A 16,326-nucleotide genomic window follows, 5' to 3' on the forward strand; every position below is an offset into this window, starting at 1 on the left:
TATTTATTAAATGGGGTAATATGTTTATAAACTTCACAAGGCAAGAAGAGTTATGCAAATGTTTATCAATATTAGTGACAATAGAAAGTGCTGAGGGGTTCATAGGAAGGAACTGTGACTTCCAAGGAGACTCAGGCAAACCACCATGGAGGAAATAGCCTTTGGACAGGGCTTTGAGGGATGGGTAGGTTTTCTACATATAGAGATGGCAGGTAGAAGCTTTCCAGTTTGAACTAAGGCATGAAGGTGAGAACTCAAAGGGCCAATATAGAATGTTATCCTTCTAACATCTTTTTCTAGCAGTTATGCCACATAAGCTTTGAGAAACAGTTAAGCAAAGGAATCTTAAGTGAAATCTCTTAATTGGCTTTCTGCATACTTAGTATCACTTACAGAAAAAACTAGTTATGGGGGCAGGCTGCAATGAAAAGAAAAGGCTCATGGGCATGATTATGTAGCCTACAGAATTTAGGATGCATTCTTCTGAGTTAAAAGCAAAAGAGAAAAAAGAAAAAGCTTCCTACTAGCAGGAAAATGTCAAGGTGGCTCAGGTGGTGAATATTATTCTGTTGCCATGATTCCTGTGTTTTTGTCAGCATAAGAATTTGTAACTCAGGCATAGCACTCGCTGAAGAGATGAATGACCTCATGTTAGGTGATTCCATTCCCAACCTCTAAGCGGGGATAACAACAACGGGCTGAGAGTGGGTTATTTAATGAAAAGGAGAATTATAATGATCGTGCTGGTTTCAAAAACAAAGAAGCAAACTGACCACAGACCCGTGCACAAAATAAATAAATAAATAAGCAAACAAACAAATAATTCTGGAGATGATAAGGGCACTGGAATCCGTTCATACACATGCTCCCATGGATATCAAAAACAGATCTGCTTCTTTGAAGTAGATGTTCAAGAAAGAAACACAAGGGCTATTTGGCATATAGCTCAGCACCTAAAACTGTGTCTCATTTTCATCCTCAGTGGATTTCTGACAAACTGTACCAATTTCCACCTAATTTTAAATCAAGAGAATATATTACCATAGACCATGAACTCTTTAATTTGGGAACATCAACATCTTCGCTCTGAAAGGCTGTCCTGAACACATCCTGCCTGAAAGCTCATATTACTGCAACAATACAGGGTTAAAAGGCTCAGTGCAGCCAGGAATGAAACACAGTTATCAACCATACTGCTTTTGAAACAGGGCTTAAATAACTTACAAAACAGCACTGTGTCTTTTGAAAAATGTAAGGAGAGAAGTATGAGGTCAACTCATCAGCAAGATAGCAAGAATGGTGGTGTTATGGTTGTTATGCCTACCAGTACAATAGAGTAAAAAGTCAGGAGGAGAGCTTCAGTTTTGTACTCAGTCCAGATGTGGACTGTAACAAGATAATCAACTTACATCAGCTCATAGCAGTAAGTAAAAGTCTCAACTCTTATACTCATCATCCAACCAACAAAAGCAAGCAAGACCAAATCACATACGAGAGATGCAGATAGCTGAACCCTGAGCAAAGGAAGTAGGGGGCCAGGATGGAGAATAACATGTCAACACATTGGATGCTCTTGATCATATGACTAACCCTGGACTTCTGGAGTCCAGAGTTCAAGACAGCCCTGCCACCATGAGCAAGTATGACTTGGAACAAGTTCTATAAACTTTCTTAGTCTCAATTTCCTCATCCACAATATGGGAGAATAACGTTACATAACTCATATTGGGAGATATTTTTAAATTCATTGATTCATTAAAAGCCTTATATACTATTCTACTTAATTTTACATGTTAACTTACTGAGCCATGATCACTAGATGTTTGGTGAAACATTATTCTGGATGTGTCTGTGAAATTGTTTTTTGGATGAGATTAACATTTAAATTGGACTTTGAGTATAGCAGAATACCCTCCATAATGTGGGTGGGCCTTATCCAATCAGTCGAAGGCCTACTAGAACAAAGGCTGACCTCCCCCAGAGAAAAGGAATTCTGTAAACAGACTGTCTTGGGACTCAAACTGCGACTCAAGAATGCTAGCCTACCCCATCATATTTTGGACTCACCAGGCCTCCACAATCACATGAGCCAATTCCTTAAAACAAATCTCTCTATATATATACACAACTCCTGTTGGCTGTTTCTCTGAATTCTGACTAATGCACACACTATGAAAAAAAAGAAATCAATTGGTAAAGGTGGTTCAAAACAAGAAAGTACCATCTTGATAAGTTTCAAGAGAAAAATCATACAGTCATTTCAATAGATGCCCAAAAAGTCATTTGACAAAATTCAACACATATAGATAGGATTTTAGAAATTAATTTTAAAAGCAATTGGATTCTTCCTTAATATAGTTAAGAAAATTAAGTCAGGTCAATTTTATACTGAGTGATCAAACATTGGAAGCACTCTTTTAAAAAATTTCTTTAGAAGCTATTGCTTACAATTGCTTGATAAGCTCTAGTTAATGCAATAAAATATTGAAAAGAAGGGAGAAAAAGATCATGTAAAAACAGTGAGGTTGCACATGGAAACAATCCAAAGGAAACTTCTAAAACTTAACTGGAACTCACAGAAGAGTTCAGTATAATAAACAAATGCAAGATAAATATAAAATGGACTTCCCAAAACAAAGGGAAAAAGGATTATAGAATAATGTAGTGATAAATCGTTAATGATGTAAAAAATATACACAACTTTTATATATACCACAATTATAACTCCATAACCATGTTTGCATACAGAGCAAGACTAAATAGAAAACTAAGACATGACAGGATATTAAAATGAAACTACTTCTGTCTCAAGGGTTTTGGGAGAAACAACAAAGACCAGAAAAAATATAACACAGGTGCATAGTACTTCTGCATACTAAAACTAGGGGGAAATTACCTATATAGGACATTTGTAGTTATCACAATGCTTCAATAGCATTAACCGTATCTCTGGCATATATAAGAAATGTGAAAGAGGCATTTTTTGAGGAAGAAAGTAGTCCCTCTGCTCATCCTCAAGTTTTCCATCTTTTCTGGAGCAGAGATGTGATTACTCTATATAAATGTTAGCTCATTATAAGAGGCAATAGTGTGGTGGTGAAGAGCAGAGGCTCTGGAGCCAGGGTACAAATCTCAGCAACTCCCCTCAAAGATAATGTAACCTTCGGCAAGTTACTTATCCTTTCTGAGCCTCTGGTTCCTCATTCACAAAATGGGATGATAATAACACCCAACTATTAGAATTACGAGGTTTAAATAGATTAGTATATGTAAAGCATTTAGAATGGTGTCTGGCACATGGCAAGTACTGTATGTGTTCCTTATTATCATTATTTTTATTATTACCACTGTTATGTTATTGCTCACATCTTCTGGGGACATGCTTTTGAAAACATCATCTTGTGAGCTTTCGGAATGATAACTGAATGATATTTAAGTGTCCTCAATCCAATAGACATTATTGAGCCTTATTAGAAAGTTATTGGCAAGGGGCGCCCGGGCAGCTCAGTCGGTTAAGCATCCAACTCTTGGTTTCAGCGCAGGTCAGGATCTCAGGTTAGTGACATCCAGCCCCACGTGGGACTCCGTGCTCAGTGTGGAGTCCGCTCAAGATTCCTTCCCCCTCCCTCTCCTCTCCCTCCCAGGTTGCACACACCCTCTCTCTCTGAAATAAATAATAAATAAATAAAATCTTTTTAAAAAATGGGGGGAAAAAAGAAAGTTATTGGCAAAATACAATACCATACAGAACCACCAAGAAGTTATTTGCTTGTATCTTTCCTTCTAGGAATTCTACAAATCATTTGCATTGCTAAAAAGTGGGTTGCATTAACAATAGAGGAAACTGCTTAAGTGCATGGGGACAACTAATAGGAATTTAAAAGCTTAGATTGATTTCCAATGTGTTCTTGGAGGAATCTTTGAAGAATTTGAATTTTGTAAGATTTTTGAGGACTATAGGAATTATTTCTAGAATACTCACTTTTTCCCAAAAGTATTTATTGTATTAGTATAGAAAATTAAGACAATGGTGTATTCACAATGCATTTGTCTTATGCATCCCTTGCTGTGGAGCTGGACTAGTATAAATTTCAAATTATTTTGAAGCCCCTCTTTCTGTGATCTTCCTCATCTCAGTTAATGGCAATTCCAACCTTCCAGATACACAGATCGAAAGTCTAATGTCATTTTTAAAAATAAACTTCTTGTTTTAGAACAGTTATAGAGTCACATAAAAATTGAGAAGACAATACAGAGAGTTCCCAAATACCTCACATCCAGTTTCCCCTATTATCAAAATCTTGTATTAGTACAATACATTTGCTATAATTAATGAACCAATATTGGTAAATTATTATTAACTAAGGTCCATACTTTATTGAGATTTCCTTAGTTTTAACCTAATATCCTTATTCTTTTCCAAGAACGCATCCAGGATACCACATTACAGGTAGTAGTCATGTCTCCTTAGGATCCTCCTGCCTTTGGCAGTTTCTCAAATTTCCCTTGTTTTTGATGACCCTGACAATTTTGAGTAGTACTGGTCAGAATGGTCTTCAATTTATATTTGTCTGGGGTTTTTCTCATGATAACACAGGAATTATAGGTAGGGGAGAAGACCAGAGAGGCAAAGGGTCATTTCATGGCATCACACAAGGGGTATATACTACCCACATGATTTATCACTATTGATGTTGACTTTGTTCACCTGGCCGAGGTAGTATTTGTCGGGTTTCTCCACTATAAAATTACTACTTTTTTCCCTTTTGCATATTGTACTCTTTGGAAGGAAGTCACTATAAGCAAACCACACTTAAGAAGTGGGAGAGTGGGGCGCCTGGGTGGTTCAGTCGTTAAGCATCTGCCTTTGGCTCAGGTCACGATCCCAGGGTCCTGGGATCGAGCCCCACGTCGGGCTCCCTCCTCCGCGGGAAGCCTGCTTCTCCCTCTCCCACTCCCCCTGCTTGTGTTCCCTCTCTCGCTGTGCCTCTCTCTCTCAAATAAATAAATAGAATCTTAAAAAAAAAAAAAAAAAGTGGGAGAGTACTCACTTTTAAAGTATTCCAAGCAATATATTAATCTAGATATTTTAAATTCTATTTCTTTCAATGATGGAAACAGCTCTGAAACATTTTACAGATAGATATTGCTTTAAAAATAAAGTACTTAATTCTATTTTTCTAATAACCAATACAATACCTGCTCATTGTAGAAAAAATGGGAAACATGATTAAGCAAAAGGTCACCTAAAATTTACCATCCAGACAGAGACCATTACACTGAATATTTGGAGCTCCTGTCTCCAAACCTTCTTTCGAGGTCTACATTTCAAGAGCTGCAATAGTCCTCCACATATACTACTCTATCTCGCTTATCACCATTCAACATTATAAAAAATTGCTCTGTACTTTTCAATAAAAAGTGTTTTACTTTACAATTCCAGAGCCTACCATGGGGTGCGGCATGTACTGCATTCAGCAAGTGTGAGCCAGTTACCTTCTGACTTGATGAACTGACCAACCCTCATGAAACCATTTAATGAAATTTGCTGACCAGTGCAATCTCAGGCTCTGCCTTTTCCCCTCACAGGACAACTAAAGTCACGGGCATAGAATCACCAATTTGAGGCCTTGCAAAATTAATTAAATCAGTAAACTAGTATGTAGTCTATGAGGGCTAAAAGAAATAATGGCATGTGAAGTGCTTAACTACACAGGTCCATGATCCCTTATCCCAAATGCCTTGAGCCAGGTACATTTTGGAACTAAGCATTCTTCCACTGAGGAGGACAAGAGAGCAAATGTGCAGGATATGATGGAACACCACAACTAAGCACAGGGAAACACATTGTAATCAACAGAGATATCGTCCATAGCAAAGCATGCAAATCATCACAGTCAACAGACTGTTTCCTTGTGTTTTATAATTTTTAATGGTGCATTTTAAGACTCCCTTGTGTCCGAATTGTGGGAACACCCTCCCGAGGAGTTCCAGTCCCTTTAGCTCCAGTTTATCACTAGCTGGAGACCAAATTTGGGGTTGATTTCTCATCTTGCAGGTTTCCTCGAAGTGCAAGTAGTAAAATTCAAACTGAAAGACCACTAGGGTAGAGGTCTAGCGTTTTGAATTTCCAGGGATAATTTTTTGTCACGCAAAGACCAAAGATATAAATAAGCCTCCTTATGTGCGCTCTGGGCCCGTTTTCAGGTTTCTTCCCTAGCCTCTCCTTTCACTAGGGCAGAGCTGGTAAGGGTCTAGATTTAGGGCTGTGTGTGGAAGGCGGAGTAGGGAGGCGAGGGTTCTCACTCTCTGCTTGGTGGACCCAGGCCTTGTTGTCTGTTCTTGTAGGGTCGACTATTACGTATTCCCTCAGCTGTTGATACTAATAAAACCCCAGGAAACCACACCATCCACGTTCATGCTTACCTCTATTTCCATTCCTTCATAGTTCCTGGTGCCTAAAGATTTCCCTTTTTTTCGGCAAGACCAGCTGGGCATTAAATAAGGTATCCTATTTTACAGCAAGAGAGTGGTCAGGTTCTCTTACACCACCCATATTGCCAGACCAGAACACTTCCTTTCCTTTTCCTTTTAAATCAATCATCTATTTATTGACTACTTAACATTTTTCCATTAGCCAGATGGCTCAATGAACCAGATAGACCATTTCCCAAGCCTTGTGGGATACTATTTAATATAGGAGCTGTAGAGTTACTTTGAAATGAAAATTCTTTAATAAACATTTTTCTTTTGTAAGTAAGCCTTTGTAAGACTACTCTGGAAAATCACTAGGCTGGAGAAATCATAACTTGATGCCATCTACATAGTGACAAATTATCCTCCAGACATTGAGTACATTTGTTTAATGAAAATTTCTTGAACATTCTCTATTCTTAATAGCACTGGAATAAATCTGTTGTGCTGAAATGTCAATGCCCTTTAGGTGGTATTGCTCCAGGACACTTGAAACTGGGTCTTTCTCATTCTCTTCCTTGGTGAACCCCAATTTTAGTTTTTTGGAAAGTGGGGTTTCTTGCTGATTCTTAGCACACAGTCTAGAACTGAGCAAGCACTTATTAAATATTTGGGGATTGACTACTATTCATGGTTAATACTAACTGCCACTTGATGAATGGTTTTTGTGCTAGTCATTCTGTCAGGCTGTTAGCTGGAAGTCGAGAAAAGCTGAATCAAAACTCTTACCATTGAGGCCCTAATTCTATCATCTTTTTCACCTCTCAAATCAGGGTGCTCCTTTGTGGGTGCTCTGTTTTGTCTTTCTTTGCTTGTCACAAATGAATTTCAATTTCTCATAGGCCCCTTTCAAGCGTGTTAACATGGCAGTTGGCAAATGGGCATTTATCTACCTAAGGTTCTGTAATGAATAAAATTCCCTGTATCTTCCTGAGGAACCAATTACTATGTTGAAAACTGTGATAATAATGGATCTTTCATCAATAACAAATGTGATTTGTAAAGTGAAAATCAATCTATTTTGACTGATGATGCCTCATAGCAATAGGGAATATTTCATCTGAATAATAAAACTATATGATTTATCAGTTGAGTAAGATTAGAAAGTCAGTAAGTAATCAGTCTTGTCTGGCCCTTTTCTGGCTTGATGACCTTGGGAAATTGTGACCTTCACTTCCCTCTCAAAAGAATAAGCTAGTTTCCTAAACATATGTCCCCGAGCAGGAAGATAGACAGCGTGCATCTCTGTGGACACCTGAGCTGACTGATGGACTGACAAACGTGTCTCCTCGTGCACAGCCACATGGACTTGGAAAGATAGCTCCTCTCATCCTGCAGGCAGCACCTTGCTTAAAGATGAGTTTCAGGGGCGCCTGGGTGGCTCAGTCCTTAAGTGTCTGCCTTCAGCTCAGGTCATGATCCCAGGGTCCTGGGATCGAGCCCCGCGTCTGGCTCCCTGCTCAGCGGGAAGCCTGCTTCTCCTTCTCCCACTTCCCCTGCTTGTGTTCTCTCTCTTGCTGTCTCTCTCTCTCTCTGTCAAATAAATAAATAAATTCTTTAAAAAAAAAAATAAAGATGAGTTTCAGAATGTTTGGTTGTTGTTCTTATAAAATACTTATATAATGTATGTATCAGCTAGGACTCTGGTTGCGAATGACCAAAACATAGTTCAAGGTAGCACACAATAAAAGGAGGGATTTATTATCTTATATGCCCAAACCACAGAGGAGGGTAGACTGGTTTCAAGAATGGCTGGTCTCTACACTAGAGCATTTGTTCAGGCCCTTACTTTAGCTCTGCAACTGATTTCTGCTTCTCTCAGTGTCTTGGTCTTGTTCCCTCCAGGGAACACAGCCACTACCACCCAGAGAATCACATCTCAGCAGCTCTACAACCAAAGAAAAGAGCACAGCATTACCCAGGAAAACAATAAACTCTGGGAAGAGTTCAAAAAGGCTCATCTTGAGCCATGTGTCCATCTCTTGACCAATCACTTGATTGGGCCTATCACTAGCCTGAATTTTCTGCTCACCCCTGTCATCAGAAGTGAGGGACTATCTCTGTAATAAAGAGGCGGTGGAGAGGAGACAAGCATAAGAGACACCACATACACCTAACTGGCTAATCAAATATTTTAACCATTTTATTATGTAATGTGGTATATATGCATATAGTCTGTGTGTATTTAAGAAAGTATAAATTGTTCTATGAGCATGTGTTATGTATAGATCACATGCATGTAAGTATATATATATATGTATGTCTTTTCTGTATATTTGTATATATTGGTTCATGAATGTGTGTCTATGCATGTATACATTACTGTTTCGCCAAGTATGAGTGTGGTTTTTCCCTTTTCAGGGATCCCATTCACATCCTACATCATCATTCTCCAATGAATGCATTGTTTATCTTCTATTCCCTAAAGTAAGTTGCATTCCAGGCAGATTGGCCTACTAATTGCCCCCACATGTGTCTGATTTCCTTCTCTGGCAAGTCAGAGGATCATGCAGGCCTACAGCAGTACCTCAGGGGCCCCTTGGGCATGGGATGCCATGTCTATGGTGGGGGTACACAGAGGGAAGCATTATTAGAAGTGACCCCATGTAGTTTTGGGGGCAGCAGGACCAAAGTAGGAGTACTCCAAGACTTGGGGTCACTAGCCAAACAAAATGAGGCAAGAGACTAGCAACAAGGCTGGTAGAACGAGAAAGAGGTAAGAAATGGATCCAGGGAGTGTGAGGCAGTGGTGATGTCCAGCACAGACAGTAGGAGTTCACCTTGACTTTTGGTGTATTGCACTTGGCCTGTTGGGAGTGGTAGGAGCTAGAGGATAATGAACAGTGTCTATTCAGAACCTTGGCTCCTGCTCTTTTCCCCAACTCAACTTTTTCTCCTCTCTCCATCCCCTCTAAATCCTTCTCCAACGCACATGTCTCAGCTCTCTCACAAAAGCTTCCTGGAGTTTTTCCAGCCCAGTTACGTCTGTCCCTCCCATGCGGCACTGGATCAGGGACTGCCTTGAGATGCAGCCATTGCTGGGAAGTTGCTATCTCATGACCACACTGAGAAACATCATCTCTTCTCCACTCAATAAATATATGCCCTTGTACTTAGGAAAAAGACAAATTATCTTAAAAATGATGACTCCAATATGCACATGCCAAATAAGTAATCTTTATGATACATTAATTTAGTTGTTTCCTTTTCTATAACAATTTAATAGTTAAAATTTTCTTTTGCTTTACGATTACACAAATGTGAATATTCAGAATTTAATTAACAATTAGATCGATCAGATTTAAACTTTTGGAACATTTATTTGCATATAATTGCTCTCAATATACTTATGAAAAACCCAAAGCCTATATTCCCAAATATAGAAAACCTATTCATGTCAGCTTTGGTTACACGTGTACATTTATTTGAATTCGTGGAGTTGTGCTTTTATTGCCAAGAAAGTCAGCTCTGTTCCTTAATTGTTGCTATAACCACAATTCAGGAAATTCTATTGCAACATCAATATGTTATGCACATCTTTAATTAGGCTAGTACGGCCTGTCTGTCACAGCAACTGATCCTAAGTATTCTTATTTAGTCTACTTGAGGCTTTAAAATGTTCTCATTTTTAAAAGAGGCATATTTCGGCCTCATTAAATTGTTAGGCAAATCAATATGCAGCCCTACAACTTGATTGCTATGTTCCAGAAATCCTGTGTTTCTTCACTTAGCACATCTTTAGGTACCAGCTGAAAGGGCACTCTTCCACAAATACCAGAAACCCTTTGCAGCTCTAGATGTTACATTCTCTTATCAGATGTGAGGGAGACATCTGTCACCCCACTGATCACCAGGAAGATCTGGCCAGGCATCCTATTGATCGCCAGAGCTTGACTCTCTTATCTAGTAGTAAATGCAAATAGGTTGCAGGTTCCTTGCTCTGAGCAATGTCTTCACACCAGGTCACCCAACACAAAAGACAACACAATCACTAATTCCATGGTCTAGAAACCAAACAGAATCTAGCCTGAAGTTCATTTCCTTCTCTTTCCTCAAAATCTGCCATGATTTCAAACAGGGAGAAACAATGGCTACCTGAACCAAGCCCTACAGTATCTTAGTCTTTTATACACCTTCTCTCTCTGCCACAATTAATTTAAAACAAATCATTAACATTTGCATCAAGGAGAAAGCAGAGTTCATAGGTTACTGCCAAGTACTGATACGGATTTTTTGGAAATGCACTGAGTGTCGTATGTTTTTTACCATGTCCAAGGTCAAATGACAATACAGCAACTCTGCCATAATGCTATAGGTGGGGTCCCCTGCACGCAGTCCTATTAAAATGGAGAGTTGCATTATTAACACAGTAATGACATGGGAGGTCCCATCTGAGCAGCTAGTGGGTCAGGAATTAAAGTGGGGTGGAGCACAGGGGGAGTACAGGGCTTACTGCAAAACCTAAATCTCCCTGGGTCCAAGCCTCAGTTTGGCACTACACCATGGTTGATGTCAGATCAAACGTAAGTACTGACGAGGAATTCTGGGTTCTGTGGCCAGCAGAGACTTTCAGCATTTCAGCACTCACCTAGTTCATAGGAACTCATTTTACTTCCCTGCCTCTCAAGACTGCTCCTCCCCCAAAGATAAGAACTTGAGCCTGTACAGGTTAAGAAAGAGAAGGGCCACAGGGCAAAGAATGGGAGCCAATCACCAACTGCATTATATTTAAATTGTTACCATTTTGGTGGGAAGGGTATTTTAATCCTTTCAATTTAACTCCTCTAGAATAGTCTTCATAGTTTTCAAAACATATTCCTTTTTATGGGTCTGAACGAGAAAAAAAAAATACTCCAGCAATTTAAAATATAAGCAAGTCCACCTGTTTATCTTTCTCGTATTCCTCATACTTTTTACCTATCGCACTTCCCTTGAGAATAGGTTGTTCAGGAACTAGGTGATTGATAAAATTAACGCAAGCTTGAACGGGGTATAATTTACTATCTGTGATGCCTTCAGGACAGACAGTCACAGATTCATAACACTGCCTATACTTCCACCTGTGCCGAGCCAAAGGGACCAGAGTTCATCCTACTTTTAAAGATAACCAGAGCTAAGCATCTGCCTTCGGCTCAGGTCATGATCCCCGGGTCCTGGGATCGAGTCCCTCATCGGGCTCCTTGCTCAGCAGGGAGCCTGCTTCTCCCTCTGCCTGCCGCTCCCCCTGCTTGTGCTCTTTCTCCCTCTCTCTGTGTCAAATAAAAAATAAAATCTTTAAAAAAATAAAAAATAAAGATAACCAGAGAATCAGTTTTTTGTTCCCAAGAAATCCAGCTCACCCCAACGTCCACTAAATCTTCAACCTAATTCTGCCACCCCCACTCCCACTTTGTTTTAGACAGTAGTGGAGAGATATTCTTTCTTGTAAAGATTTTTGTTCATAAAACCTTTCTTTAGTGTCTGGTCCAGCTAAGGCATTGGGCGATAAAGCCATCATCAGCAATGATAGTGTTTGCAGATGTTCTAGGTCTAGAAATCATTGCTGGCATGTCTACATGCTCAAAAAATTCTTGGAAGTCTGGTGGTTTCTAGAAAGCTTGTGCTTTCTTCTGAGAAACTTCTGAGAAAACCTCAAGGACCAAGATATTAAAATAAACACATCAGCTTGGTGACCACGTGACTCAGCTAAGCCATGGCTATTGACCCTTCTCCAGATTAAAATAGGGTGAATAGAAACATGGGAGTGGGTGGCTACCTTTGAGGCAAGGTTCGAGGGTCACCATAGAAGCTGTTTGCCTCATAACATCAAGTCTACCACCTATCATTTAAGCTATGTGACTTTGGTTCTTGAGGGCTTTTTCTTCCCTTATTTAATGCAAGCCTTATTTAATAATGCAACCATCTCTGGGAAGGATTACATCTGAAACGATTATCTGGTGAGGACCAGCACACAGAGCATTTGGGAGGAAGAGTGAAGCGTGGACATGGAGGTGGGGGTGGGGTGGAACTATGAGAAGGAAAGACTAAATCAATGAAAAAGGAGGTAGAGGGCCACCAAATTTTGCTTTCCTCTCAATTTAGCCTAAAACTGTTAGCCTAAAATTGAGGAAAATCTGTCCTTCCTTTTGGATGTGATTTTATTGTTTTTCAACTTCCATGCAAAATTTCTGCTCATCACCTAACACTCATGTTACAATATGGAATCTGTCTGTCCTGTATAGACCAGAGGAATAAGTTACCCGTATATCTGTTAGTCTTTGCATAAGATGAAATTGCCTATTTCAAATATTTCTAGTTTTTTTAGATAGCTTAATGCCCCATTGCTTCTTTTTAGTTACTTCCTGCTGTTAAATTAGGTGAAATGCTTTGTGTGATTCCTGGTCAGTAAATACCCTCCCTGGGCTCAGAATATACTTTTAATTTTTTATTGTGAAGTAGACATGCATAAAAGTGAAACAATGTGAATGTGTACTTAATAAATAGGATATGAACACCCATGTAACTTCCAACTGGATCAAAAGGTAGGATATTGCAAATATCCCAGAGAGCCACCCTGATCACAAACTGCACATTTCTCTCTTCTCACTTTTATGGTGATGATTTTCTTCCTCTTTTTTTCTTTGTAGTTTTACCTACTATTTATGTCCCCAAGCAACATCATTTAGTTTTGCCTTTTCCTGTGATCTACAAATGGAATCACACTCTGTATTCTATTATTCTCGCATCTTTGACTCAAAATCATTCATCCTTCATGTCACACAGAGCTGCAGTTTCTTCATTTTCATGGCTGTAACGTATTCCAGTGTACGTAGTGCTATTTTAATCCATTATCCTCCTCACAGACAGTTGGGTTGCTGCCAGGTTCTAGCTGTTATGAATAATGCCGCCACACCTGGTGTCCCTGCCCCTGGTGTGTGTGCTCCTGAGTGCCTCCAGCGAGTACATCAATGACCGGACACGCTGGGGCATGGTATATGCAGATCTTCAACTCCACTCGATAACAGGAAGCTGTTTTTTCCAAAGTGCTTCTTCCAATTTATATTGCCCATCCTAGTATATAAGAATTCCTGTTGTTCTAGGGGCACTGGGTGACTCAGTCAGTTGAGTGTCGGACTCTTGATTTTAGCTCAGGTCATGATCTCAGGGTTGTGAGATTGAGCCGCGCTTTGGTCAGACTCTGAGCTGAGCGTGGAACATGTCTCTCTCCCTCTGCCCCCAGCCCCTCTGGTATTATAATAACTTTGATGTTGTTGTCCTTACAGAACTGGCATGCAAACCATGCCTGTGTCCCTCAAAACTTAAAAACTCTTTCCAGGAATCATGCTTCCTCCCCAAGATGGACCCTCCGCGGAAGCAAAATCATGATCAATATCATCTGGTAAAGTCATTGTATTAAAAACTATACCAACATTCAAAGAAAATAAAAAAGAAAAGTATAAATAGAAACCATACCAACAGAATTTTAAAGGTAGCCTGGTTGATGTGACTATTTAAATAACTGCATTTCAGGTCAGTTTTTCAGTACCGCTCCAAGATCTAATCCATTAATATTTAGATAAATGAAAGGGTCATTAACATTTGGTGGGATTTCCCTCATGAGAGTAGTTCATGAGACACTTTAGTCACATGTTTCATTTTCTACCTGTGACAGGCACTTGTGAGATGATCTACACGATCCCGCAGTTATAGAATATTCAGTGACAGCCGAAAATGAAAGTAACAGAAGATGAGAGTGATATAAACTATTCTCTAAGAGACACATTTTTATATAGGCAATCAATTTATTAGGACACTCAACAAATGCAAGCAATGGGCACTTTTTGAAAAAGGAATTTAAAACTAATGAAAGAATAAACATCAAACAAGGCTCCTAAGAATTTATGTTATTAATGGTGCCTTTTTCTTTTTACTATACAGGTCTAATAAAAAGCCTGTAAATCCTGCAGATACAGAAACAATTTTCAAGGAATCCAATTAACCAGAAGCAGTGACTCGGGTATGATATTGCCTACAAAAGGGGATGGACCAAGCTAGCTTTCAGTATCCCTCCCTGGATGCTAAGAAAGCTCTCAGGACAGGAACAGCTAGCTTTCTGCATGTAAGTCTCCTCTCTAGTATCTCTACGAAATGACCTGTCAATGGGATCTGATCTAAAACTCTTCCCAGTGATGTAGACACTCTGGTGACCTGTACCCTTGTCGCCAACAACTTCAAACAGGCTTGGACTTCGCATTTATGAATATTAACCTCACATTTATCCCACTCTATAGAAACAAATAGTGAAAACGATTGTATTAACTACTTCTATACACTTCACACATTTTGGGAGGTTCATTACTCTTTACTTCCCTCCAAGATACAAATTCTTGCTTATAAAAGTACTACTAGCACAGTGTAGCATATTTTCTAGTTGTCCATATACCCCCATTCTCTCCTGTATGACCAAATGACTATGAAGATTTAGAGGTTCAGTGATTATAGGACTTAATGATTTTAACCCCTTTAAATTTGGAAACTCTTTAAATCCCATTATCTCTACAGCCACAGAGAATTTTAAAATCAGCTTTGCCTTTCTGGCTCCGGGTCTAAGGATTACAGAGTTTTAAAGAATATAAATGCTTCTCTGCAGTTCTACAAAGAGCTGTCCCCAACCAGTTGACCTCCAGGAAATAAAGCCAGCCCATTCTCCAGCTGGTAACTGCTGATCAGAGTTTCAAAATAGAAAGATATGTATGTTATGCCACAAACCACCAGGAAAACAAGTAATTGCCTCCTCAACACCACATGAAGCTAGTGAATCCGAAGATTCGATGTAGCAGGGGCCAGCAGACTTCAGACATGTGTCAGTAAATGTCTAAGAATGAGAAAACAGAAAATGCCAGGGACCCAAAGAAGCTTGTAGGGGCAGAGAGAGTATGTTCAGTGATTGGGAGCCTGTTACCTTGGATACCCATGAATCCTAGGAAACCCTCTGAGGTCTTACCTCTTGTGTCCTCACATTTATGTATCCATAGTGAGTTCGAAGGGGCCGCCTATATGTGTAGGAGAATGGTATCCATTTTGTGCCAGGCTGTCCAAAGCAGTTTAGCAGCAGTGGGAAATTCACTTCATTTACAAGGCGCACAACCAGCAGGAAGAGGAACGCTGCTATGAAGCTCACTGCGATCATAGACTTTCTCTACAAAACATTAAAAAAAAAAAAATGAATGAATGAATGAATGAATGAACAAATGAATGACTTTCAACCAAAAGTCGTCACAGAGGGAGGGTCCTTTGTTTCTCTCTCTTTTTCTTCCAAAGGGATCAAAGGACTGTTCCATTTAGGATATTTCACTTGGAGACAGAATATAATCATTTGGTGACCAGGTTGCTTTCGTGAGCCTCTGAGAGCAAGCAGAGCAGCTTTCTTAGATTATCCTTCCTTCCATCCCTACCCTTCCTTACTTCTCTATATTCCTCAACAACTTCTATTCAATTTTCAAAATGCAAATCAGACATTCCCAACTATATATAGGAAGCCCTTCCTAACTGCTCAGTTCCCTCAGACCATCATCCCTTCACCCCAACCTATCTACCCTAATAGAAACAAGCAGTCTTGCCACTCCCATACCTTGAAGGCACTTCTATTGTTGCATGTGTTTCATTGTATAATTATTTAAATGACTTTTCCTCCATCTAACTGTGACATCCTGGAGAACGAGAAGGTACTGTCATTCTGACCTTTGTATGCCAGGTCCTTAACACAGTACCTTACATACTGTAGGGGTCCAAGAAACATTTAAGTGAATCAATGAATGAACGAATGAATGGATGGATTTTTCACATCCTTGTAGACACTTTATCAACAAAGAA

The 16,326-nt window shown here is 39.5% G+C and overlaps 1 protein-coding gene across 10 annotated transcripts in view; it reads right to left on the reverse strand.

The window, feature by feature from the left end:
• Positions 1-16,326, reverse strand: part of ST6GALNAC3 (ST6 N-acetylgalactosaminide alpha-2,6-sialyltransferase 3) — a 577,918-nt gene that overhangs the window by 332,689 nt on the left and 228,903 nt on the right. For 9 of the 10 annotated variants that reach the window (XM_078072897.1, XM_078072898.1, XM_078072893.1 and 6 more), the window contains exon 2: positions 15,458-15,652. In XM_078072897.1, the coding sequence (XP_077929023.1) occupies positions 15,458-15,652 (195 nt within the window). Of the gene's footprint in view, positions 1-15,457; positions 15,653-16,326 lie in introns of those variants that run through there. The other variant, XM_078072899.1, reaches the window with a different exon arrangement.

Source organism: Halichoerus grypus, chromosome 5, assembly GCF_964656455.1.
Source record: "Halichoerus grypus chromosome 5, mHalGry1.hap1.1, whole genome shotgun sequence".
NCBI classification, from domain to species: Eukaryota; Metazoa; Chordata; class Mammalia; order Carnivora; family Phocidae; genus Halichoerus; species Halichoerus grypus.